General features: G+C 54.4%; 2 protein-coding genes across 2 annotated transcripts; one reads left to right on the top strand and one right to left on the bottom strand.

The window, feature by feature from the left end:
- Positions 1–4,426: 4,426 nt before the first annotated feature.
- Positions 4,427–14,894, bottom strand: POLR2F (RNA polymerase II, I and III subunit F). Its single transcript, XM_054582366.1, has 5 exons — positions 14,772–14,894; positions 13,077–13,146; positions 9,814–9,944; positions 5,043–5,114; positions 4,427–4,606 (listed from the first exon to the last, which is right to left on the bottom strand). Exons 1-5 carry the CDS (start codon positions 14,789–14,791, stop codon positions 4,516–4,518), a joined length of 384 nt encoding a protein of 127 aa, XP_054438341.1. The 5' UTR covers positions 14,792–14,894; the 3' UTR covers positions 4,427–4,515.
- A 165-nt stretch (positions 14,895–15,059) lies between these two features.
- Positions 15,060–21,050, top strand: CUNH22orf23 (chromosome unknown C22orf23 homolog). The gene is made up of 7 exons (XM_054582527.1): positions 15,060–15,102; positions 15,393–15,504; positions 16,353–16,415; positions 19,493–19,675; positions 20,376–20,510; positions 20,713–20,813; positions 20,979–21,050. The coding sequence occupies exons 2-7, from the start codon at positions 15,402–15,404 to the stop codon at positions 21,048–21,050; spliced, it is 657 nt and encodes a 218-aa protein (XP_054438502.1). The 5' UTR covers positions 15,060–15,102; positions 15,393–15,401.
- Positions 21,051–22,609: the final 1,559 nt, after the last annotated feature.

Here is a 22,609-nt window from a genome sequence, read left to right as displayed (position 1 = left end):
TGGACTACTAGGCCGGGCAGAGGAGAAGGTTGATTGTCGCCCCTAGGCAGGAGGACCCTCGATCCCAGGACCTAAGAAGGGCCTGCTCCCCCAGCTCTGGGAGTGGGGGAGCATCCAGGGTCAGATGGGGACCCGAGGCCTTGCCATCCCTGTGCCTGCGTTTTCTCTCTCGTGGAGAATTAGGGGTCTGCCATAACCCAAGCCACCCGTGCCTCCTGCCTAAGGCCAAGGCCCACCCAAGACCTGCGTTAGTGGCTGGCGTGGGCTGCATCTGCCCTTGGGGGCTGAGGGCAGCTTTGAACAGCCCCGGAGGGTGTGGGGGTGGGGTGGGGGCTCAGAGGGAGGTCTCCTCATCGCCCCGGTGCCCCTCCGCTCCCGAACGCAGAAAGGAATTGGCATAGCGGCCCCCAGCTCCGATTCTATGCCAACGACCTCACTCTCTGTCTAATCGAGAAAGAGGGCCCCGAGTCCGCCTCCGTGAGAACCTCCCGACCTTGAGGCACATCCCCGGAGGTGAGGAAAGGATTCGGAGACAATTCACAGAGCCTCCCTCCTGGCTCCCCGCCAGCCCCTTCGTCCCTCCCCAGGCTCTGTGGCCCCTGCTCTTGGCCCCGAACTCCTTGGGCTCCTCAGAGAGCCAAGCTGCTCAGGCCCAAGCCCTGGGCGCCAGGAGGGCAGGCAGGGCCCAGCGCCCCGGCCGCTGGCAGCAGGCTGAAGACACTGAACTCCTGACGTGTACATTCTGCCCTGGCCTTCCGCCCTTTGCTTCCCAGTGGTATCTGAATGAAGTATGTAGCTCTGTCTGCCCCCCTTTTCCTGTTCTGCAGCCCCCGCAGCCCACATGTAACTCATTACTGCCCCCTCTTATTTATCTCAGTAGCTCCCTTTGCCCTCACCTCTCTCCTAGGTTCTCCAGCCCCTATTAACTCTGCATTAAGCATTCCACATAATAAAATTAAAGGTTCCAGTTACCTGCTTGGTGGGCCTGAACTGGCCTGTCTCTTGGTGTCTTATCCCTGTACCTGTGCTTCCCCAAACACCTTCTGGAAATCGGCTACGGGTGGAACACGAGGCACAGCTGCCCCTGCCCGAAGGAGGGGGAGGCAGCGCAGTGGGGCCGGCCGTGCTCAGGGGCTGCGGCCTCTGATGGGAGCCGTCCCCCAGCCCAGCTGTGCCGCTCCCTGCCTCAGGCGGGACCTCGGCCGGTGCTCTGGCCGGGCAGCCTCCCTGCTGGCCCAGCAGGCAGGGCGCCTGCAAAGAACTCAAGAGACAGGTATTTGAAAGGGTGACAGTCAGGCCTGGCTTCTTGCTGTCTGGCCAGCTGGCCGGGTCCTTCAGGCTGTGTCGCTGGGTCTCCTCTCTCTGCACCCCTCCACTTGCCACCTCCCCCAACACGTGCGTGCACGCACGGTGCATCCTAGGATCTCGCTGATCTTCACAGCGGTTACCCATGTCTGAGGGCAAGCCCAGGGGGGCAGATGTGCAATCCAACCCTTCAGCACTTGCTCCCTAAGAGCTCCTTCCTCCGCTGAAGCCAGGGCGTGTGCTTGGGGGCCAGGAGCCACCCCACCTGAGGGCCGGGGACAGGTCTTTGCTGCTGTGCCCGCGGAAGGGCGGCTCCGGTGGTTGGGAGGCTCCCTCATGCCCAGCTAACATGGCAGCAGTCGTGACTGCCATGAGCTCCCGGGCCAAGTGCTCTGTCGTTCCAGCCTGGGAGGGGGTGGGTCTGATCTCTATCCCCGTTTTCCAGGTGGGGAACCCGAAGCTTTAAGAGGGTCACGCTAAGGAGTGCCGGCGCTCGGGCTCTGTCATGCTCTTAGCATCCATTCCACCTGCCCGTCACCTGCGGCCCCTACTTCCGGCCCCTACTTCTGCCTCTAATCTGAAGTGACTTTTTTCCCCAGCTCTCGCCTCCTCCGTCAGGACCTGGGGTGGGGTGGGGAGAGAATGCCGAGGCCCGGCCCGGCCCTCCAGGGCGGCCAACAGCCTTCCGGCCCCCTCGTCGCGTGGGCTCTTCGGGCAGCCTCACGCAGGCTGTGAGCTCCCTGGAGCTCGGCGGCGGCTGCAGGCCCCTGTTCTCGTGGACAGCATCTGCTGCCAGGTCAGGTCACCCCAGGCTGTATATATTTTCTGGTGTTGTGTTTTGTTGTAGGTAAATGCAGGATTTTATACTGATCTTTAACAGATTTCATCTTGTTGGAACTGAGTTTCCCACCTATACTAGACCTTTTGGAATCCTGAGTACGACTTACGAGCTCTCCTGCTGAGCTTTATGTACCTGCAAACCTGACTGTCCTCATTCGGGTCACTAATAAAAAGGCTGAAATGAAGAGAAGCAGGCCCTGTGTGCACCGCTCAGCCCTTCTCCATCCTCGGCTCTGTCACCTGCACCCCTACGGAAGGGCTGGTGATCGGCTCTGAATCTAATTCTGTTGCCATGAGGTGTGCGCTGAATCACAGTGTAGAGATGCCTGGCGACTTACTAAAACCAAGATTTGCTCTAACTTTCCAGACCAGCCGCCATTGAAAAACAAAGTTGGTTCATTCGGCAATGTTCTTAGAAACCCCATGCCAGCTCCTGGGTATCTTCCTTACTATCTAAGCGTTTTCAAATATGCAATAACCTATTCTAGAACTGTGTTAGGGAGCCATCAGTCCTCACCTTACGTGCCCCCAGCTTTTACAGCCCGCCTTTTCCTCTCTCTTGAAAATGGACTATGATGTTAGTCCACTTCCAGTCTACCCACTGCCCCTGCTCTCGGCAGGCCTCTGTATCTCATGGATGGACTGGGAGGTCGCCAGGCATACGGGAAGAGGGGAGACGGCCTTACAGAGGACAAATGGCCCTGGAAAAGTAGGAAGGCCTGGCTTGCACTCATCCCTTAGACCCGAGGTTCCAGATGTGCTGGTCCTCAGTCAGGGAGTGGCCACGAATAAAGAGCGAAGGGCCAGGAGTTCGCAGAGACAACTGAAGAGACTAGGCCCGGGCCTGGCCGGCTGAGCAGCAAGGGCCTGGCTCCCTAAAAGAGGAGCGGAATGGACAGGAGGTGGCAGGAGGAAAAACGCCCCCTTCTGCCTCTCCCCATCCCCTATCCCCTAAGGGTTAACCCCCACTCCCTCTCCCAGCCCCTTCTCTCCTCCCCCACCCAAACCTCATCTCCCTTTAATCACATCTGATACTGAGCGGCCCAGCAGGAACAAAGAGACCATTTAGAGAAACGGGGCCAAGAAAGTGACCCCCGCACTCTGGGGCGGCCGCCTGGATGCCAGCACAAAGGCGGCATTTCAGAGCTGAAATTTCAGCACCCAACTTGATTAAAGGATTCCACAGGCTTGGAGGAGGGTGGAAGGGGGTGCGAAGTCCGCTGCTCCCCGAATTAACCCTTCTCCAGGGCAGCAAACACCCCTCCTGGGGCTGCTCGGCGCTCCCACCCTGCCCGGTGTGCCCACCCGGGGGCCGTGCCTCTCGCCGAGGCCGCCTCTTCCAGCAAGCGGAGCTGGCAGCAGAAGGGAGGCTACGGCTAGGACGTTCAGGGAGCCCATTTTCCCTTCCATCTCTTGTCCGTGTCAGTGCAAACCCTCTCCCCGCGGCCCCCCTCCCTGAGAGGAGGAACGGACGCGATCGGTCCTACTGCGTGTTGGGCGAGCAGGTGCAGGACGGGACCCCCTGGAACCCAGCACAGAGGAAGATGAGCCCCAGTCCTGAGGTGACGCCGCGCCTCAAACACAGGAGCCACTTCCCTGCCCGCTGTCACCCTAGCACCCACCGCAGTCAAGGCCTCAGGGGGCCACGGACCCCGCACGGAACGGAAAGGGCACGCTCCATCCGGAGGCTGGGAAGGAGAGGGCGTGGCAGACCAGAGCGGCAGGCCACGGGGAAGGCGGTGTGGGCAGTGGCCTGAGAAGTGGGGACCAAGGGGGGCAGGGGCGGGCAGGTGCACCACCCCAGCTCCCACTGACGCGCCCAGCAGGGCTCCGCTCGCGAGGGCGGAGATCGCTGCGTCCCAGCTTCCTGCCGGGGCACTGCTCCTGAAAGGGGATCCGAGCCCATGATAAGAGGCTCGAGGCAGGTCCTTAGGAAACAATGGGTGGCTTGATGAGACCTGCTCTGTGATACTCCTGAGAAGGGAGAAGCCCCTGCAGCCAGTCCCCACTGGAAAGGAAATTGGGGGTTTCCATGGAAACCCGCTCCCTGGGCACAAAGGCTGGTCTGTCTGCTGGGAAGGCAGCTGAGGTGTCTCCCTGTAGCAGCCTTCGCTCTGGCGAACGGGGAGATGGAGGGAGGGACTGGGGGTACCCATGGGGGGCAAGGGCCCCTGGTGCTTCTTAAAGAGCTGACAGTCACGAGGCCACTGGGATGGGCGCAGCCTCCACAGAGCAGGGCAGGAGCGCGTGGGGAGAGCAGACAGCCGGAGGCAGAGGGAACGGAAAGGTCGAATAGTTTATTATTTACATGTATAAAGAACGTGAGACTAGAAGCTGGGGACGAGGCACAGTTGGGGAGCTGATTCCAGCTCAGTCGGTGATGATGAGCTCGTCTACCCCCCAGTCTTCATAGCTCCCATCTGGCAGGTAGCGCCGAATGATGATGGGGATCTTTCGGGCCCTGTGGCAGGGGAGAAGGCACAAGTCCGTGAGGGCTGGAGACGCCAGCTCTGTGGCAAGAGGGACAGGTTGCAAGCAGAATGCAAGGGAAGAGAAGTCTTAGGGGCACCCTCCTGAGGCAGAGTGTAAGTTGTAGGAAAGGAGTTACAATAAGAAGAAAGCCCACGCATCCCTGAGTGGAACAGTGGGTCTGGGTAGGCTCTGCCATCCCATGGCTGAAGGGACGGCAGCGGGGAGAGGGAATTCTGACAACCAGGAGAGGCCCATGTCTCATCAGCGCCCTCCCCTTCGCCCGCCCTCCACTCCATCCCCCTCCTTCCTGCTGAGCAGGCCAAGGATCCACAGTACAAGCACCACGCTTCCCCAGCCAGAGACGTGGGGGTCGGGGTGGGCAACAGAGAACCCGGGGGTGCCTCCCAGGGCTCTGGGCGACTTACTTGAGCTCTTTCATGGCGATGAGCAAGGGATCCGTCTCCCCCTCCAGCTCCACCATCACAGGGGCGCACATCCTGTAGGAAGAGGGGCGGGTGGTGGGGAGGCTGCCAACGCAGGGAGGAAGGCCCGTGGCAAGTTGGGGGCAGGGGGCGGGGCTCACTTCACAAACAGGACAGGCACCCCAGTCCCCACCTAGAAGCGTTACCTTCTAGGCAGACAGGCGTGGCGGGCGGGGAGCAGTGGCTCAGGGGCACTGGCAGTGACGGTACGTGAGTGGGAGCCAGTAGACCAGGTTTAAATGTTGCCTCCAAAGACACTGCATCTCTCTCCGGATCTGAGCATCCTCATTTGAAAATGAAGACAAAAAGCCCTGCCTCGCCTACGATGCTGGGACACCACTGGCCAATAAGCAAAGACTACGCACCACGTGCTACTTTTCATTCCTCACACAGATTACTTCATTCGGGGCGAGTACTAGTGGTACTTCTGTTTTACTTGTGAGACACAGAGAGGTCAGTAACTTGCCCATGGTCACACAGCCGGCGAGTGGCAGAGGCAAGGTTTGAATCCTGCGTGCTCCTCCCTACTGTGCTGGAACACCTCCCATTTGTAAACTGAAGATCCACACACTTAAAAAAGGCATTGTGAACGGGACAAGACTAAGCTTTAAGATCACACTCATCCTGTCAGCTGCCCACTGGGGACCTGCCCAGGGCCTCGGCAGCCATCTGAGCCGTCCTGTGGCCGTGGCGGAGCGCTCGGCGCAGAGAAACGTCAGCGTGCGAGGCTCCCCTTCTGCCGGCTCGGACCCACCAAACCCGGGCCCTGCCTCGGGGCAGCTCCCGCTTCCTTCTCGGTCTATCCTCCTTCTCTGTCTATCAAGGCAACGCCCCGTCCGAGTCCTGCCCTTCCAGGCCCTGCCAGGTGCTCCCCTGCTTACTACCCCTTCATGATGCCCCACGGCCAGTAGGCAGAACCCAGGCCAGCGCCTGCTCACCTTTCTAGCACCTCACATGCCACCTGCCTGTATTCACCCCACGTTCCCACCACACCACGCTCCTAAGGTTTCCGGGGCAGACATTGCTGTCACCTTTCTGTGTCCTCTTTCAAGCTCTTCCTCTCCCTCCAGGCCTGGGGGAGACCCAAGTGCCTCTACTCTGGGATCACTGGCTGGATCCTCAGTGCCTGGCTCGTCCACACACGCCTCTCTGAGCCCAGTCTCACTGTGCTCTAACCGCCTGTCTGAAGTGGTCCACGTTAGGCCAGGACGAGCACCTGGCGGCACAACGCTTGACTCTAGGCAGAGGCTCTGAACCCAGACAGGTGGGGTGCCAGTTCCAGGCCCACTTCCTCCAGGAAGCCGCCCTTGATGACTCCAGCTCAGCTCTGCACTAATGGACCCCAAACCTGATGACCAGAATTACCAGGAGCGTGTGTTAAAAACCCAAGATCCCAGGGCCTTTCTCCAGATCCTCCGAAAAGACCATCTGGTGAAGGGACCTGAGAACGTGCATTCACAAAGGTCTCTGATAATCAGCCAGTCCGAGCCACCAGTTGACATCAAATAATTTGCTAATTGTATTACTAAGTATTTTGACTTATGAGGTCTGCCCAGAGGGTATCCAGCCATGTAATATGAAAAAGAGAGACATTTTTTGAAGAAGATACACGAAACATTGTACATAAAATAATGACACCTAGCCCCCTTCAAGGTAGGCACCTTGGGGCCTCACGCAGTTCTCCCAGGCTCCACCAGCTGCCCCGCTGTGTTGTCCTGAATCTCAGCAACAGTCTGAAATCTCTTCCCTTTCAAAGGTGATGCTACTTTTGGTAAAAGCTGGAAGTCGCAGGGCACCAAACCTGGTCTGTAGGGAGGCTGAGTCACTTGGGGGATTTGATGTGTCTCCAAAAGACTCTGCACAAGACGTGATGCATGAGTGGGCGTGTTGTCAGACGGTCATGAAGCTGCCAGTCACCAGTTGCCCATAGCCGCGGCCTTCTGAATCATCCGAATAGTTTCCGCAGAGGAATGTTCAAGCTTAACACAAAATCTGACGCAGATTCGTTGCTCTACTCGCTCAGTCATGTTGAATGGGACGGCCACACAGGGCACATGCTCACTCAACAGCGTCTACCGCCCCTACTAACTAGTACAATGGAGTCATCATTGTTCACATATGCGCATTCCAGTCCACTTGCCTTGGCAGCCCGGTTACAATGATGTTGCACAAACTGTTTTCGTAATAGTAACAATGGCTGGACTTTTTCAGGACAGATCTCACTATTACTCACAAAAGCCTAAAAATGTCTCCAGGGCAGAGCGCAAGTGTTTAACTTTCCCTGTATCCTCTCTCAATAAGTATTAAATGTTTAAATAATGTGGCAAAAATGCCTTTCCTTGTCTGCACAGCCTTCTTTCTTTCCAGACACGAATAATCAAAAGCATTCCTCCATCCAGCCCCACTGCGGGTAGGCATTGTGCGGGGTGTAAGGGTCTGCCCTGGGGTAATCTGCACCAGAGCCTCCGCCGTCCTTAGGAAGCGGCTGTGACACACATCAGCCGCTAGGTGGTGCTAATGAAAGGAGTGAGACCATCCAAACTATGCATGAAATGTTTATTTGGCACCAAAACAAGGCTCATGCCTAGTGCTAGGGGTGAGCTACAGCCCTGGCTGTCTACTGCACACAGCAGGCAAGGAACTGCCAGAGTCCTACTCCTTAAACGGAAGGACTGCAGACCCAACTAAGTGGGACGATGCCTTGCTCCAGAAAAAAAGAAAAACAGAAAAACTGGTCGCCGGGACTCTGTAGTGTCCTGAATGTCTGCCTCCACACTTTTTAAGTGTTGCACCCTGCCCAGCAAATGTACAATCTCCTGAACTTGTCACTCATGGCACCAGGGACATCTTTTCCAGTCTTGTGCCCCAAGCCACTCGCCATCCCCCTCCACAAGCCACACTTGCCTGCCTCCACCCGGACCTTTCCTCCTGCTGTCTGTGGTCCCTCAGGGATACCTTAAAGCCACCTCCCTTCTCCTGGGCCCACGTGCATTCTAACCTCTTCCTGAGGCTCTTCCAGGCTGCCCCGCAATCACTACCTTCCCCGTGTCTCAAAAAGTGCCACAGCCGCTGCCTTGGGCTCTGGGTACTTGGGAAGGGATCCGGCTGCCCACTAGGCTACAAACACCTGGAGAACAGGGAGATTGTGTCTCACTGTCTTCACATCCCCCACACATACAAGCACAGAACCTTATTCAATGCTGAGAGGCTTTAACTTGCACACAATCAGTCTGCGTGTTTGAAAAATAATTTAGGAATCACTCTTCTTGCCGGGTCATTTTCAGCAGAGATGAGCATAAGAGCACCAGTAAAAACGCTCTGCTACAACGTAATCACCTGCCACCTGCACTAGCCATTATGGAAGCACAGCCACAGGTCACTACTGAGCACATGAAATGTGGCTACTGAGACCGAACAGCTGAACTTTTAACTTAATTTAAATTTAAATGGCCACATGTAGCTAGTAGCTACTGTAATTGCTGGTGTAGGCCTTGAGGATCGGGATTCCAGGGATACAAAAATTAACATCCGGAAAGCGGCTGCAGTTTGTCCCAGACAAGCAAAGAATGCAACCGGGCAGGAGAGAGGGCTCCTGCTGCAGAGCGAATGGGGAACGAGGTGCCCAATGGTCAAATCTTTCACCGAGGCGGACACGGTGGTCAGCTCCACCCCGAGGACTGGAGGAGATCAAGTCCAATGCCGAGGCAGGCGGATGCACAGATTCAGCACCACTCCTCCGCCAGCACCCCCGGCTCCACAAGGCCGGCCCCGGCTTTCTGTCTGGCCCATTTTCTGCTCCCTGCTTGAAGCAACCCAGCTTCCAGATGCCCGCCACTTCCTGCCCCAGCCTGTGAGAACTCTGGGGAGGGCTCCCTTCCTCGGCCTGGCATTGCGTTTCGCAGTGCTTTCCCTCGGAGGCCTTCTGTCACCAACTCCCTCTCCCCAGGATGAAGGAGTAGCTCACCTGACCTGGGAACCTGGGGGGAAAGCCACCATCTGTGGCCTAGCTGTTTTGAAAGCCCCTGCTTCCTCAAGGCCACCACAGAGGCTTTCACAAGGCCGTGACCTCAGAAGGCAGGCTCGCCCTGCAGACACAGCCGCTGGATGCCTGCACGGCCTGAACTTGCGCTCACTGGAAAGCCTGGTCTCTGCCTACCCATTGGCTATCTCTTGAATCTTGTTATTCTTCAACTGGTTCCCAGCTTGGAAGAGAAAGGCAAGGTTGCTAATTTCAAATCCCCAGACGGCCACCGTGGTTCTGTGTTTTCACATCTCTAGCACGGCCTCTACGTGGGGGCTCTCCCGCTCCTCTGAGCTGGCCGCGGTCAACCTCCAATCAGGAGCCACCAGCCCGAAGGCGCTGACACAGCTCCCTGAATCAACTCACCCACGATGGCCTCGGGCTCTCTAAATGCATGGGCCTTTTTGTCCTTCACTAATCTCAGGGGTAATCATCGAGGTCTGTATTTTTATTGTCATTCGTCTACTATACTGTTGTTTGACTTCTTAGATGTTCTTGTCCTCTCTCTCCTATTGGGTCACAGACTCCCCAAGGGCCAAGGTCCAGCCCAGTGCCTGGCACACAGGAACGGAACCCCCCTGCCTCCTGGTGAGAGCAGGCAGGCTGCTTTTAGGTGCCATGCGGGGCCACGTCGATAACCTGGAGGCTCAGGCGGCCCGGCAGGTGGAAAGGACAGCAGGGGGCCACACTCACGCGATCTGCAGGGCGCGGGTGCCCAGCACACGGGCTCGCTCGTACTTGGTCATGTACGGCGTGGTGATGCGCTTCTGGTTGGCCTGCGGTCGCTCTCCGGAGGGGAGGATCTCGACATTCTCCTGGCCCTCCTGGACACCAAGGCAGAAGAGAGGACATCTCAGGGGTCACGTTAGTGAAGGGAAGGGGAGGGTGACGATAGTTATAACCACCACTACCACTACCACTACTGCTTATTACGTGCCAGCGACCTTGCAACTGCCTTACTGACAGCTTATTCAACCCGCACGACCACCTGATGAGGTAGGGATTACAGGGCCACTTTAGAGGCTTGGAGAGTTGGCTGACTTGGCCAAAGTCTCGGACCTGGTAAAAGAAAAGAATCATGAGCGGACTCCAAAGCCAGCTGCCTCATCCAGAGAGAGCGGCAGAGGGGAACGCTGGCCCCCCGCGAGGAGTCCGGGAGCACAGACAACACAGCGCCCTAGGCAGGAAGCGAGGGACAAGCGTCCCATCCTCAGGTAGGGTAACTGAGTCCACGGGTCAAGTGGCCAGAAGGGCAGAGCGAAGGCAGAAACATACCAAATATTTTTTTCATATATATATCTCTCTCTCTCCATGTATTTAACAATTACTGATTAAGCATCTGTCATATGCCGGATATCATAAAAGCTAAGTTTCTGCTCTCAAAGAATTCATGGTCTGGGAGGAGACAAAAATAAACAAAATAGGTGCTTTGAAGATATGCAAGCATGCAAGAAAGTTAACAAGAAGATGGGGGACACCCAACTCATGCAGCGGGTGAGGACAGTCCGGAGATGAGACTTGAGCTCATCTAGAAGGAGCAGGAGCTTCCAAGCCAACGAGGAAGGGAAGGGCATTCCAGGCTGGTTGGATTGCATGTCCGAAGGACAGGGGATGGAGAGAATGTGCGGGGTTTAGATACCTAATGGTGGGGCCTAATTAGAGCAGAGGTGCACGTAGGGTCGTGGGCATGAGAATCAATTCTATCATAAAGAATCAGGTTGGTGAGCTCTCTCTGGAGCACATGTATACCCTTCTTCCCCCTCAGGTGTGCGTCTGTACTTTCCCCTCCTAAACTCTGAAGGTCCCCGTGAGCCTTGCAACCAGGGGAGCAGTGGGCACTGGCAGCTCGTCCCCTGAACCTGTCCAAGGCCCCTTTTCTCCGTCGTCAGCAGCCCCGCTCTGGCCCGCTGCTTTCCTGTAACTTTTCTGGGGAGCAAAGCAGAGCACCGCATGGGCTCTCTCCTGTTTCCTCTTCTACCCTAAGCCCTTCCTTGTTTCACTGTCCTCAGCTTTAGTAAATGTGTTCTCAAAATAAAAAGAAAGAGTTAAGTCAAAAAATATTTTTGGAGTGCTTACTACGTATCAGGTAGTGCACAGCAGTAAGATATAAAAATTCTTCCCCCACAGAGCTTATATTATAATGAGAAGAGAGAAACAATAAAACTAGTAAGGAAAATGTGTAGTATGGTAACAGAGAAAAAAGACAGGAAGTGCCAGGGCAGCGGTGTGGGAGGGGCGGGAGAACGCTGCAGTTTTAAACAGAAAGGTCACAGAAGGCCGCACGGAGGTGACTCGGACAAAGGCCTGAAGGAGGCGGGAAGCAGGTCACGTGGGTGTCTTAGGGAACGGTGCTCCTGGAAGAGGGAAGGGCACGACTAGAGCCTAAGTAGGAATCTGCCTGGCATGGCAGGGGCAGCAAGAGGAGATAAGGTCGCAGAGGGAGCAAGTGGCCAGGTCCTGGAGAACTTTGTACATCTTTATGGTGTTTACTCTGAATGAGATGGGAAGCCACCAGATGAAGACTCTGAGCAGAAGGCAGACACTTAACATTTAACACTTAATATTGACTTAACATTTAAAATGACCACTCCGGATGCTCTGTAGGGCCAAGGCCAGAGACAAAGAGACCATTTTTAGGAAGGCCACTAGTAATCAATCATGTCGGCAGGTAAGAAAGATGGCGCTGGCAGCAGAAAGGTGAGCAGGGCAGACTGATGGCAGGAAAGCCAGGGACACAACTTCTGCAGTGACGCTGGTGAAAAGCATTAAAGATCTAAACCAGGCTGGGCACCAGGGATGTAGAAAAGGGGACCAGAAGGATGGAGAAGTTGTTTCTGACACAGTGAATGGGTACCTGAGAGATATGCAGAGAGAAAATCAAAGAGAGGCTTTGGCTTCCTAGCCTAAAAAAATCAAGGAACCGCTCTCTAGGAGACATAAGCACTTCCTCCTCCATCAGTCACACAAGAGAGAAAGGCCCATTTCACTCATGAAGCTGGCAACCCATCCTCCTAGTTAGTTACTCAAGCCAGAAAGCCAGGAGCCACCCTTGTCACCGCCCACCTTCTCCTCCCCGTAGCCAACCCACCAGAGTATTTCTCTCATCTGTTCTCTCATCACTGAGACTGGCCGTGCTCAAGTCCAAGTGGCAGGTCTCTCCCCTGGGGGCCTATGAGCGTTCCCTAGTTGGTCTCTCTCTTTCACTCTTGTTCCTCCCCAATGTGATCTTTACTCTGAGACCAGAATGCCCTTTCTAAAATGCAAACTAGGCCCTGGCTGGTGTGGCCCAGTGAACTGAATACCGGTCAGCAAACTGAAAGACCGCTGGTTCGAGTCCCGGTCAGGGCACACTCCTAGGTTGCAGGCCAGGTCCCAGCTGGGCACGTGCAAGAGGCAACCAATCTATGTTTCTCTTGCACATCAATATTTCTATCCTTCTCTTTCTCCCTCCCTTCCGTTCTCTCTGAAAATAAAAATAAAAATCTTTAAAAAAAATTAAAATAAAATGCAAATGGGAACATGCCATGCCTGAGCTCAAAATCTGTCAGTGGCGTCCACTACCTTTTGGCTATGAAACCTGCTTGATGTGGGCCCTTACCTCTCCAGCTTTATCCCAGGTCACTATCCCCCTTGTCCCCGTGCAGCCCCACCCAGCAAAACACCTGGCACATAATAAACATTCAACACATTTGTTGAATGAATGAAGGTGACACTTCACCCATCAGTGAACTAACTGTCCCAGAAGCCATGGGCTGTGACCAAGTGGACAAAAGCCTTCGGGCCCACCCTGCAGGGCGTCTCCAGTGCCCGACTGAACTCAGTTCACTCTGACTGGGGGTGCTCGTGGCAGGAGCTCTGACCGCAAACAGGAGGCAGGTGCACTTGGGGAACTGTCACCGGCCTGGTTATCTGGCAGCCTGGGCTGCAGGGTGGGGAGCCCAGGGCTAACTACTGACCTCCTCAGCGTTCTCCAAGTCATCTAGTCCTTCATCCTCCTCCACGTCATCAAAGTCGTCGCCATCAAAACTGTATGAGAACAGGCCAGTTAGTTAGAGCATCACTTACGAGAATCTAAAAGGGCAAGGGAGTGTCTCATCCGATATTTAGGAGGTGCTCAATAAATATGTACTTAATCAGTGACTCAAACTTGTGCTTCACTTTACTCCTTCAAACTTACCCCCACTGGCCCCCGAATTTGCTAGGACTCCTTCGTCATCACTGTTTCTTTTCTCTCTCTACTGGACCATTCCCATTTGCATATAAACATGTATTATTACCTCACGACCTTAAAAAACAAAATTTCTCCATTCTCTCCCCACAGAGCCCTGCTTTCATGCTCCCATTGGGAGCAAAATTCATGGAAGAATTGTCCGACGTCACAGCTCCCACTCTTCCCATTCTGTCATAATTTTGCTTCATCAAAAGCACTCCTTCTTTCGAGTGTGTTAATATTTTCCATGGGGGGGTGCAGGGGACCTAATATATGGTGACGGAAGACGGTTTGACTTTGGGTGGTGGGCACACAGTGCAATATATAGATCGTGTATAATAGAAATGTACACCTGAAACTTACACGATCCTCTTAACCAAAGTCACCCCAATAAACTTAACAAAAATAAATCAATCCAGTAAACTGTTCTTGTTCTCATTTAGCTTGATCTATCAGCTGGCAAACGAGACCACTCACTCTCCCTCAACACACTCTCCTCACTTGACTGTAAGGATGCCTCGCTCCCTTGCCGTCTCCCCACCCCACTGCTGCTCCCTCTCGGTCCCCTTGGCCAAGCACTGCTGTTGGAATGCTCTAACCCTCAGCCACCTCCTCTTCTCGACTGACACCCCCCGATGATCTCACCTGTTTCTTAGTTTTGTCCAATATGCTTATGCTGACCATATCCCGATTTTTATTTTCAGAACAGACCTCTCCTTGGACCCCATGCATCAGAAGATAATTTTGGCCTTAGCTTCCAAATAAATCCAGAATTCAAAACCACTGCTCACCACCTCTACGACTACCCCCCTAGTACAAGCCACTACCTTCTCTCGCCCAGGCGACCACAACCCTTCCAGGCCTTTCTCACCTTGAAGTCTCACTAGGCCCTCTTCAGAAAGCACTTCTACACAGAAAGTCCTCACTTAACATCGCAGATAGGCTCTGAGACGTTAAGTAAAACAGTGCATGATGAAGTCCATTGTACCATAGGCTGATTGATATAAACCGGCGTTAAGTTCCTACACCATCTCATCAACGTTGGAAATAAACGACGTTATTCGAGGGCCTCCTGTACTACATGCTTCTACTGCCTGACCTCACACGATGCTGTCTTAACCTGTTGATGCGCCGGTCCCTCTTCTGGAAAGGGAGCACGTGGGACTACGCCTAACACACCTCAATATTCCCAAAACAAGACCCAGGGCCCGGCTCAGTGGACGTTCGCTGGAAGACACCTAGCCCTTCTGTGCGCAGCCCCTAGCTACGCTTTTGCACCCCCGTTCCCCCGCCCACCCCCGCCCTTCCCTGCTCCAGGTCTGAGGGCTCCTTCGGCAGCCCTAATCCCCTAGACGTCTGGGTCCTCAGCCGCCTTCGACCCAGGCTCCCGCTTCACTCGCCTCTTCCGAGAATCTGCAAAGGCCACTTTATCTGCACTCACTTGTCCTCGTTGTCTGACATCACGCCCGCGTCGCAGAGATCCGGCTCCGCGGTCCAGACCTACGCGGAAACCCGCGAACAGCCTCGGCTTCCCGCAGCTGCTCGCGTACACGCTACGCCTGCGCCAAGACCCGGAAGGAGTCACTTCCAGGAGGCCGGCCAGCGCTGTGGGTGTGCGCATGCGCCAAGGAGCAAGCGCTTGTTACCATGGTAGCCAGAGCGTCCCGCCGCCGGCCCCAGCGCGTAGCGGCGGCAGAATCTTAGATACGGTCTACCGAGACCAGCCGCCGCTCTCTGTAGGGGGACCCACCCAGCCGGGGTCTTACTTTAGGGTGAGGTTTCAATTTGGGCGTAATACCCAACGGGCACGTGTCGTGACCACGGCTATCTTAAGGTCCCCTTCCTAGGGCCTTCCCTGCCACAGGCACCGGGTCAAGATGAGGTCTCAGTTCGTGAGTGTATCTATCTGCCTGTGTATCTGTTTGGAGTGGAAGGATCCGACACTGTCGTGATAGTGACAAGCAATGTCGCTCCCAGACTTTGCTGGTGTTGGGGGTCTGGTGCGGGAGTAGAGATTGAACCTGTGAGACCGGATGTGTCATTGCGTTTTTTCCCTCCTCAGAGCCCTCCCATGGCTTCACCGGAGAGGGTGGAGGCAGTGGCCAAAGGAACGGGATTCCGGCGCTGCCCCAAGCAGGCCACTTACACCCCTGAGACCTGTGAGCTCCTCAGAGGTCAGTGCGCTGAAAGGGCGGGGGAAGAGCCATGGGAACAGTTACCCTCTGAAACTCAGGCCTCCCCCACGTGACCTGTGGCTTAGCAATTGCTATTTTCATTTTATGAATGAGAAGCCTTGGGCTCAGAAAGGTTCCGGTCCTGCAACTTGCAAGTGGCCGAAAGTCAAAGAACTAAGAATTTTAGGGGCAATAACTCCTGTGCCTCCCTTAGGGCACATTTTCAATTCCCTCCTAGGAAGCCTTATATCCTCCCCACCCACCACCACCGCGGAAACAACTGTGATTTGTCTTCGCACTACCAAATATTACCTTGTTCTCCACTGGGCTGAGCATAACCTGCAATCAGATATCTAGTGTGTCCCATTGGGTCAGTATTTATCTACCCTCCTGGCCTGTGAATTTCACCAGGGCAGGGCTGTTCCTGCTTTCCCTCCCTATTGTAGCTCCAGCATCTGACACGTGCTTAACGGATGCTTCTTTCATTCATTCATTCACTCAATGAAAAAAATTTTAAAGCCCACTATGTGCTTTAGACATTGAGCTAGGTGCTGAGGGTACGGCATAAAAAAGGCCAACACAGCAAAAAAAAAAAAAAAAAAAAAAAAAATTGTTCCCTCATGGAGCTAATATTTTAGTAGGAGGGTAACAAATAATATATGAATAAAATCCATGGACTCTCAGATGGGGATGAGTGTTACAGACAAAAATGGAGCCGGGGAGGAAGGGAGGGAGGGCTTGCACACAGAATGGTGGAAGGAGGTGACAGAACTTGAAATTTCAGTGGGGTAAGATGGAGGCTCCAGCCTGCGGCCCAGGAGGCCTCACTGAGGCGCTTTGTCTTGCAGTGATGATGAAGGAGTCCAAGCTGACTCAGTTCCAACAGCGCCACATCATGGACACCATGCAGAGTAAGCGCCGGTCCACAGAGGCTTCCTGCGTGGAGGGAGTGGGGCCGTGTTTTTAATACTCCTCCATATCAGGGAGCAGAGGGCATCATATGAAAAGATCAGAATAGTATAGCATAATATTTTTTTATCTTGCCCCTGGGGAGTTGACCTTGAGGGGTCTTCGTTATTTCCCCCGGACATGGGTCCTGGCACAACCACAAGCCTCCTGCGTAGCCAACCTTCCCAGGAAATCACAGAGCCGTCAAAACTTCCTGCCCGGCCAAGATCATCCCCAAACTGTCATGTCTGCAATCTGTCCCTTCCTGTTAACACACGTACTGTTTGAGCTCTCCAGAGGAGAGGACCGTACATGTGTCCTGCTGTTTTATTCGTTCATAGCTTAGCTACCAGAAACAAGAAAATGGGCAGAATTGCAACTTAGGAAGCCTATGCAACGCTTTTCCACAGCTCACTTCTGACCACACATTGTATTATTTATTTTTAAGGAAAACAAAAAAGTGGCCATACATGGGCACAACCATCTCGAAAGCAACCTCAGTCTCTGAGGTTTAACCGAATCCACATTTAGTGGCTCAGAACAGAGACCTGTAAAGCGGCCTTTAAGAGGGAGAGCAGCAGAGCAAGCCTGCCCAGTTTTACTTGACTCTGTTGAAAGCTACGACCTTCTGTCAGCAGGGCATCTGATCAGCCCCAGAAGCACAGGGAAGGGAGTCAGAGACACACATGTGGCAGTGCCTCTTCAGCTCTGGCTGGCAGGGGGAGGCTCCCTCAGGCCAGGTCAGGGGTCAGATATCCTTCCTTACTGTGGACAAGGACAGCGCAGGCTGCCAGAGCCTAGTGCCATAACACATCTGAATCACAACTCAGTCTCTACACTCAGCAGTATACTAATAAACTGGTGTCGCCTGTAGCACGATTACAGAGAGACTATCCCAGATATTCCACGAGAAGTAAAGACCAGGAGACCACAGATTACGTCTGTCTTGTTCACCATCATAGTCCCAGCACCTAGGTGCTATTTATTGAAGGACTAATCACATTGGTGGTGAGGCCAACACAAAACACCTGGAAGTGTTTTTCCCTTTGGAAGTTTTTCTGGTTTTGTTTTTTTAAGATTTTATTTATTTATTTTTAGAGAGAGTGGAAGGGAGGGGGAGAAAGAGAGGGAGAGAAACATCAGTGTGGTTGCCTCTCACACGCCCCCTACTGGGGACCTGCAATCCAGGCATGTGCCCTGACTGGGAATCGAACTGGCTTAGTTTGCAGGCCGGGACTCAATCCACTGAGCCACACCAGCCAGGGCAGAAGTTTTATTTTATTTTTTTAAATTGCCTCCAAGCATTGGTGTAGAGTCTGCTTTCTTCTAGAATCTCCTCTTAACCAAGTCCTACTGTTGTTTTGAGCTTTAGTTCAAATTCTATTGCAAGCCACAAATTTCTCTCCTTCCCCTGAACTCCCAGAACTACTGAGGCCATAATTATTTGCTGAGAATGGGCCAAAGGAACAGGGAGCATTGGCACTGGACAGGCGGGGACAGGGAGTGGAGGGAGCAGGAGGGACATTCTGGGAAGCACAGCATCTCTCTAGAAACGAGAGATGCACAAAGCCGTGGCTGCAGGTAGAGGGCGTGAGGAGGGGTCAATGGGAAATACTGGCAGCTCCATCCTTCCAGTTCCTCAGGGCAGGCACCTCGGTCATGGCTCCTCACCTCCCAGACCCCACAGCTGACCCATCAGCTAGCCCATTGCTTGACCTTCCAGCCATACCCAACTCGGACCGCCTCTGCCCTTGGGCCGCAACACTGCATTTGCAACAGCAGCCAAGGGGGTCCGATCACTCCTCTGCTCAAAGCCCTCCAGTGGCTTCCAACCTCACACAAAGTAAGAGCCCATCTTTCCAGAGGCCTATGAGGCCCTGTACTCCTTGTCTTCCATGACCTCTGACCTCTACGCCCACTACACCCCCTTGCTCGCTCTTTTCCCTGCACCCTAGCCTCTTAGCTGTTCCCGAACACTCCAGGAGCATTCCCACCTCGGGGCCTTTGCTCTAGCCGTTCCCTAAGCCTCAGATGCTCTTCCTTGAAGCATCTGCGACGCTGGCCCCTCACCACCGTTGGGCCTTTTCTCAAATGTTACCCTCTTCACGATTTAAATTGTAAACCCTGCTGTGACAAACTCTGTGCTCCGTCACCTCACATTCTACATGCGGGCATTTTCCCTCTTCCACAGCCCCACGTGCTGGCGCTGCCAAGGCAGGACTTTGTCTCTCTCACTACTTCCCCTCCATGTGCTCGGCCTGGCACAGAGTAGGTGCTCATTAGGTGTTTGCTGGGAGGATGAGAGAAGAAGGCTGAGAAGGAGGAACAGGTAGACAGGGGCCAGATCCAAGCAGGGGGCGGGGCCTGCTCTGAGCTGGGCTTTAGGGAGACTGAGGGGAGGGGCCAGTCAACCGGATAGGAGGCCGCACACGTGGCTGGCCTGGTGGGGGAGCCCCAGGTCCAGCAGAGGCAGTGGGGATGGAGAGTAGGAAGGAATCTATTACCACCCAAAGCAGCCCTCCTTACCCAGGGCCAAGCAGGTGTTAGGAATCTACCTACAGAAATAAAAGCACCAGTACGAAGGCTTGATGTACAGGAATGTTTACTGTAGCATTATTTGAAGTAGTAAAAAAATAACAAAAACAGCCTGAATTTCTGGAACTGAGAGAGTAGTTAAATATATAATGTAGCCATTGTAAGGACCAGTACACAGCGTAAAAAAATGAGTTATATATAAATGAATTGATCTGGAAAGATAGGATGAATGGTTAAGAGTCTATTACTAGATGTAACACAGTATGGTCCACTGTTTGAAAAACGAATCTCACATATGCACACGTATCTTTGAACATGTTGATATAGGCATCAAAAAGAATGGACTGAGGCCACCAAATTGTTACCACGGCTCATTTGGGGGGGGGGGGGCGTTGGAAGGGAAGGCCCTTCTGTACTGTTAGCCTTGTTGTAACAGGCAGGCACCACTGTTATAAACTGAAATAAAAAGCCAGCCGGTCCCCGCACCCCCACCTTTCTTTCCCAGGAGGAGACACTCTGCCCCTGCACTGCAGCCCCACATGCAGCCAGAGGCGGCTGCCCACCCAGCAGCCGGCTCCGGCCCTCTGCCTGCCTCCCATCCTGGAGGCCCGGGCCCACCTCCGGCCTGCCAGCCTGTGCCAGGCCAATGGGGCCTACAGCCGCGAGCAGTTCAAGCCTCGAGCCACCCGTGAGTAGGAGGGCCTTGACTAGACCCCCTCTTCTCTGTCCGTCCACAAGGGGGTGAGGGGCACGGGGAGGTGACCAGCCCACAGGGCAAGTGAGCACCTGTCTAATCAAATTCCCCCAGTTTATACCGATGCTCTTGAGCCTTGGCACGTTAGCTGGGGGGTGTTGGGGTGCCAGGGAAACAAGTTAGGTTGTCCTTTTTCAAAATTTTCCCAGAATGCTCTTTTACAATCAACTGGATTCGGCCACTCTGATGAATGGCTGACTGTCAGACCTCACGACCACTGCTCAAGCCTGCACAGTGCCTCGAATCCAGAGCTTTCTGCCCCCAGCCTACCTCAGGGAGTCGTTCACCCGCGTCCTCTTTGGCACTCGACACGACCCTTGGCTCAGACCTCTCCACACTCCGCACAGCCCCAACACACGGGTTGCTACATGGCGGCCACTGAGCTTTCTTAGCCTTGCTCTGTGTCAAAGCAGCGAGTGGCTTTTGACAAAGGTCTCTTCTTGGTGCTTTCAACCCCTGTTGCTGCCCGTCTTGACACAACGGGCTCAGGAGCACCCTGGGGAGGAGGTGCCGGGATGGCAGAAGCCCGCTACATGTCACCCCGCGCCTTGGAGTGAGCATGCCTGCTGGGGAACACTGTCCATGAATGGGGGTGCCCGTCACGCCTTAAGAAGGCTTTTCCTGGGCCTTACAGGAGATCTGGAGAAGGAAAAGCAGAGACTCCAAAATATCTTTGCCACAGGGAAGGACAAAGGGGAACGGAAAAGAAAGCCCCCTCCTATAAAGCAACAAAAGGACCCAGCCCCAGAGCTGGACCGGTTTGAAGAGCGTAAGCCACCAATAGCCCACTTATGCTGGGGAGGGGCGTGGGGCGGGGCCAGAACCGGGGGCGGGGCCAACTAGCGAGAAACGGTGCCTGACCACAGAACTGCTTCCTCTCCCCGAGAGGTGACCCCTGTCCCCACCAGCCCTCCCAGGAGCCTGATGAGCCCCTATTGCCCTGTGCGATGACAGTCCTTCTCCCTGTCCAGTGGTCAAGGAAATTCAGGAGAGGAAAGAGTTCCTGGCTGACATGGAGGCCCTGGGGCAGGGCAGACAGTACCGGGGGATCATCCTTGCTGAAATCTCCCAGGTAGGAGAGCAACAGGCCAGTGGGAGGGGACGCAGCCACCACGAGGTGGAGTATGAAATGGAGGGTCAGCGAGGTTGCGGTTTGGGGAGTCCAGCGGTAGCCTCCTATCTCTGCGGGCTCCCGGCGTTCCTCCCGATACCCAGCTTCCCCTCCTGCCCTTTGCAGAAGCTACGGGAAATGGAAGACATTGACCGCCAGAGGAGCGAGGAACTTAGGAAGGCTCTTGTCCCTGCTTAATCTGTCTCCAGAGACGGGGTGGGAGTAGCCCAGCCTCGACCAGTGGGGCCCACCCCCTTGCCAAGCAGGGTCATTTCCAGGTCAGCCCACTCACCTTGGCCTTCAGCCATGTCAAGTGGCCATACAGCACTGCCCTGGCCTAGGGTTCCCCGCACACAGACACAGACCACGTCAGAGAATGAGCTGGTTCTCTTCAGGGCTGTGCCCAGGGATCCTGGGTCACCTGTGCCAGAGACCCAGTCACAAATACACACACACACACACACACACACACACACACACACACACACACCCTCTTTGAGTCTTTTCTTGGGGAAAAGCAAGGCTTGAGTTTCACCATCTTGGGCCAATGTCCAAGGGCTTCCCATGGGCCCTGTCCCCACCATCTATCTCCACCCCAGCGTGTGTCCCTGCATTTAGTTTCCTGAGCTTAGCAATGAATATGATTCCTTTCTTTCTACCTGTCTTAGTACCTACTTATTTGACTTTCAGCCTTAGGCTAGTGTTTAACCACCATGATTAACTGGTCAATAAAACACATTTAATGCGTGTCATTACACACACTGCTCTTTTCAGAGGGATAAGGCTTATTTGTTCAAGGAGTTTGAATTTTTCAAGCATGTTTCTAGCTGTTGGCATATTTCAAGTGGAAATGAGAAGCAACGCTCCTGGAGCACCCTGGGCCAGGCGCCGGGGTTCGTGCTGAGTTTCATGTGCAGTTAATTTTCTTGGTAACCCCCGCAGTGGTTCCTCACCCGTGTGGAAACGGAAGCTCACCAAGATGTATAGGCGAGGTCATTTCACCAGCAAACAGCCGGCTCAGGATTGAAAATTAGCTTTTACGTCTTCCCACTGAGTCCGCCCACCGGAAGAAATGCAAAGGGCGGGGAAGGAGCCAGACTGAGAACCCTGGCTTTGGCATCGGATCCCAGCCTGTGCGGTGTGAGCCTGGGTGCCCCCCACCCCCGCCTCAGCTCTGACTGCCGGTCTGCAAGGCCCAGCCTCAAACGGGGCACCTGCCCACAAGGCAGCCCTGGGCCTGGCATGGAGCACAAGGCAGCCCCACGCTCTCCAGTGTTCTGCCACTTTCCCATCTCCCTAAGTCAAAATATTGTGGAAATTTCAACCAAGCTTCCCACCTGGAGGGATTCATATACTCCTACAGGCCACGTGACCTAAGTTTTGGTTTACAGAGTAAACTCTGCTTGCAGCCTAGAACGGAGGAGAGGGTCCCAGGTCATGAACATTCCATGGGAAGCCTGTGTCCACACCCCCCCCCCAAAACCTGAGGCCAGAGAGTGCCTCATGACAAGGACAGCAGTCCTCCACTTCAAAGGCCCCACCGCACGGCCCACAGGCAGCAACCTGGAGAACCCCAGGATAAATTCAGCCTCCCCTTGATTTAAATTCAGATTAATTACCCACATTTACAAACCAAACACACACACACAATCTGGATTTCTAGCTTCTTTTTAAAAATGGAAAGATCTGACGGCACTGGGCCACCTCCCCGCAGGCTACAGCCGACTTAAGGAGGAACGTCCCCCTTCAGTTGTGGC

The sequence above is a fragment of the Pteronotus mesoamericanus genome, unplaced genomic scaffold (assembly GCF_021234165.1).
Source record: "Pteronotus mesoamericanus isolate MK-2021 breed Mesoamerican mustached bat unplaced genomic scaffold, CSHL_Meso_final contig_702, whole genome shotgun sequence".
Taxonomy (NCBI): domain Eukaryota; kingdom Metazoa; phylum Chordata; class Mammalia; order Chiroptera; family Mormoopidae; genus Pteronotus; species Pteronotus mesoamericanus.
The sequence above is the reverse complement of the archived record's forward strand: the minus strand, read 5'-3'. Positions and strand labels throughout refer to the sequence as shown.